The sequence below is a fragment of the Littorina saxatilis genome, linkage group LG11 (assembly GCF_037325665.1).
Source record: "Littorina saxatilis isolate snail1 linkage group LG11, US_GU_Lsax_2.0, whole genome shotgun sequence".
In the NCBI taxonomy this organism is placed as follows: Eukaryota; Metazoa; Mollusca; class Gastropoda; order Littorinimorpha; family Littorinidae; genus Littorina; species Littorina saxatilis.
The window spans coordinates 43,295,538-43,299,411 of record NC_090255.1 but is presented as its reverse complement, the minus strand read 5'-3'; the positions used below and the strand labels follow the sequence as shown (position 1 = coordinate 43,299,411).

General features: G+C 44.2%; 1 protein-coding gene across 1 annotated transcript in view; it reads left to right on the top strand.

Annotated features, from left to right (window-relative positions):
- The first annotated feature begins 2,911 nt into the window (after nucleotides 1–2,911).
- Nucleotides 2,912–3,874, top strand: part of LOC138980522 (solute carrier family 12 member 8-like) — a 25,759-nt gene continuing 24,796 nt past the window's right edge. Inside the window, exons 1-2 of the mRNA XM_070353411.1 lie at nucleotides 2,912–3,036; nucleotides 3,545–3,685. Of these exons, the coding sequence (XP_070209512.1) occupies nucleotides 3,548–3,685 (138 nt within the window). The 5' untranslated portion in view covers nucleotides 2,912–3,036; nucleotides 3,545–3,547. The remainder of the gene's footprint in view (nucleotides 3,037–3,544; nucleotides 3,686–3,874) is intronic.

Genomic DNA, 3,874 nt, shown 5'->3' with positions numbered 1-3,874 from the left:
GATCCTGTAATCCATGTCAGAGTTCGGTGGGTTATAGAAACACGAAAATACCCAGCATGCTTCCTCCGAAAACGGCGTATGGCTGCCTAAATGGCGTGGTAAAAAAAACGGTCATACACGTAAAATTCCACTCGTGCAAAAAACACGAGTGTACATGGGAGTTTCAGCCCACAAACGCAGAAGAAGAAGAAGAAGAAGAAGTCTCCCTTCTGTTTAAGACCTGATTTTCTCAGATTGTTTAAGGTCTTTAAAGGAGTGGTTCCACTGTATTTAATCCAATTGGAGGGAATCAATAGTGTAGGATGGCATCAACTATGCACAGCATAAACCCTCCCTAAAGCAAACTGTGTACCGTACTTTCCGGGTGACAAGGCGCTTCGTTATACAAGACGCACCCCCTTCTTTTTAAAAAAAATTGTAATCCAGTCACCCATTGGACGCAGGGGGCCGATAGGGCGCACCAAAATGACCCAGTTTTTGCCATGAGAGGTGGTTCCCCTGTCATAACTGAGAGAGGAAACACTTCCTGCACCGGGGTCAGTGACCGGTCAGTGACCGAGTTTAACAGAGTGGAAATCTGTGTGTGCGGCCAGATCAAAGGCAGGGCAGTACCTAGTAGCTGAAACATGCATTATCACAAGTTGTTTGACTGGTACTCATGCGGTCTCTTTGATTTTTTTCGTATTTTATACACGGATTAGGCGCTTCGTTATACAAGAGGCAGGGGTCGAACTCGAGGGCGCCTTATGACCGGGAAAGTACGGTATACAGGCAGGGAAGGCTGCACTGCTGGGGCTTCACAGCTCGGCTGCCAGCAGCATGTATGTGACATTTCACTTCTTTAACCCTTTCTACCCCACCTATGTTGACCAAGTTTTTTTTTAGCCGAGACCAGCTGTGCTGCAGCAGGTCACTCAGAATTGTAGTAACTGTGTAGAAGCTGTGTATCAACAAGCTGGAATGCAGGCGTTAGATGGACGTTACAGGAAGCTACAGAAGCTAACAGTCTGAGCAGATATAATCCGTACCTTGTCAAATAGAGCCATATGAGTGGGTACGGAACCTGGGAAACAAGGAGTTAAGGCACTGTCTTGCCTGCGCAAATGATTTTTCCGATAAACATCTCAGATCTGGTTTGGCTTTTACTTTTAATGGGAAAAGAACATGCCTCTACTTGGACACATACATGTATACATGTACCAAATATTTTTAAAAAATCAAAAAACAGGTATCTGCTAACGTCCCAAAATTCAGATTAAAAAAAACCAAGAATGTTAAGTTATTGAAACGTTGTGTGTGCAAGTGAATTTTCTGTGAAATCTGGAGGGAAAGATGATTGCCGGCGACACGTGGAAACGGACAAACACAAGAACAACGAGAAGCTTTGGGGAAATAACTCGAACATTGCTCAGATTGCTGCTTATGTGTTCCTGATGCTGTGTTCCTGATTTTCATGACTTGAGTTCCTGAAAAGGTGATTTAGGGGTAGGCATGCCTGGGGTTAATTTACAGAGGTTATGAACAGAAAATCTGAAAAACAAGTTCTTAAAAGGAGGAGGTCTTTTATTGGGGGGGGGGGGGGGGGTGTCTGAAAAGTGGGCTTACACTGTAAATCGATGTGAGTTGTCTTTTGCAGAAAATGGTCAAAAACACGCAACTTGTGGTTGTACTGATCACAATCGACCTCATCAAATATTCATTCCGTGGCCGCTTAGAACATCAGTCAGGCAGCATGGACGTTTGTCCACGTTCCTTTGTGTCGAAAAGAAAATAAATCACTGGCTTATTTAATTACGCGGACTCTGCGAGCTGTCTTTGGCTTGTCACGAGTCTGTGAAGTCAACTTTCCTTGTCGCGTGGCAGCTGACAGACTGTGTTTGACTTGAGTCACTGGTGTTTGGCTGCAGATGCCGTGGCAGCTATGTTTGGATTTCATTGATTTTTAGCTCAGCTTTCACCATACGTCTTGATTAGAATGCTTCGTGAGCAAGTTTTGCTACCAGGGTAAGCTTTGACTTTGAGGCAAAATGTGCTCCTTGTTCATGTGTTTCAGAGTCAGACACACACTTCTCTAGTGACAGGCCCATTGATTGTTTGGCTCACCAAAAGCAAGGCTAGTCACTCTTTCACATCCAAACCTGACAGAGTTATTTCCAGAATTCGTCTATTGAGCTGAGCTTAGTTTGCAAACATATAGATAATCTATCAGGCATGAGAATTTACTCCTTTTGGGGGAATTTACTCCTTTTAAACCTCTCTGGGTGTTCATGTTGGGTATGAAAAATGGACACATTATTAAATTGATTGTGAAGCTGGAAGCAACAGTCCTCATGTGTCCATCAATTTACCGTCTTCTCTTACACCAGGGTTAAGAAAAACTGATACAATCTTCTAAATGTTGTCTTATTTTGGATTTGGTAAACGGTATTGACTTTTTGTCTATTTTTTATTCTCATGTCGGATCTATAGATTAGAATCTTCTTCTTGTCGTTCGCCTAAAGTTACACTTGGAGTCCAGCTCTGGATATGAAGCTGGTGGTCTTTTGTAGAGCTTCCACGGGACCGTGCAGCTTGTCTTGGAGGGTCGTCGGCCTGGGCCACGTCTCTGTCCTCAAGGGCTGGAGGTTCCTGCAGTCCTGTAGGACGTGGGCTGCGTCTTGTTCCGCTTCTCCACAGGGGCACATGGGGGAGGGCACATGTGGAGGGCACATGTGGGAGGGCTCGGCTCGCAGTTTGTTGTGCAGGTGTTGTTGCAGTCTGTAGATCATAATTTATAATCTATAGAATCATAGATATGTATACATTATTCTTCTCCACTGTTTCAGTGTGCAGTGAAGCATGTCTGACCAGGAGGCTGAGCGTGGTGCCCTGGTGGGGGAGGGGGGAGAGGAGGGGGAAGGTAAGAGCAAGAAGAGCCCTGACTGGAGTCGCTTCGGACTGAGTCGTGAGCAGCAAGCGTCCTCCATTAAACAGTACGACTCTACCGTCGACTCAGGGGACGTTGGCCAACAGAACGAACTCTACCGAGAGGAACAGGTATGTGTGTGTGTGTGTGTGTGTGTGTGTGTGTGTGTTTCTGTGTCTGTGTGTGTGTGTTGGTGTGTGTGTGTATACATGTGTGTTTCTGTTTGTGTGTGTCTCTGTGTGTTTCTGCATGTTTCTGTCTGTCTGTCTGCCTGCCTGTCTGTCTGTCTGTCTGTCTGTCTGTGAGTATATTGGTGGCTGGTCGAGTTTACTAAAGTGTGTGCCTTCAATTGTAAAAAGATAAAATAAATAAAAGAATTCTAACTAAAAAACAGATCAATACATAAATGTTATTTGCATTTTTGACCAAAATATGTTGAATAATTGACATGAACTCAACAGTCATTGTTCAACTTGACTGCAAGCGCGATTTGGTAGAGCAGTGTATCATGTATGTCTCGATGTGTGAAAAATTCCATATTTTGGTCAAAAATGCAAAAAACATACAATACCATGTACCAAGCTTGTCAAGTATTACTATTACAGCAAAACTGTTGTTTTCCTGTGTGGCGTGTCACAGACCATGCGCCAGGGTCCGTGGTGGAAGGCCAACTTCTTCATCTCGCAGCCGGTGCTGTTCGGGACGTGGGACGGGGTGTTCACTTCCTGTCTCATCAACATCCTCAGTGTCGTCATCTTCCTGCGTATGGGATGGATTGTCGTGAGTACTCCAAAGTTTTCTTACAATACAATACAATGCAAGAACACTTTATTATCTCAAAATGAGAAACTGAACTGCAGCTGACAAACAAACATCAACATTTAAACACATCCATATAAGCAGAACAATGACCCTAGTGGTCAAAACGTCGTGATTTGTTATTCGTTTCATCTTCATCAAACACATGAG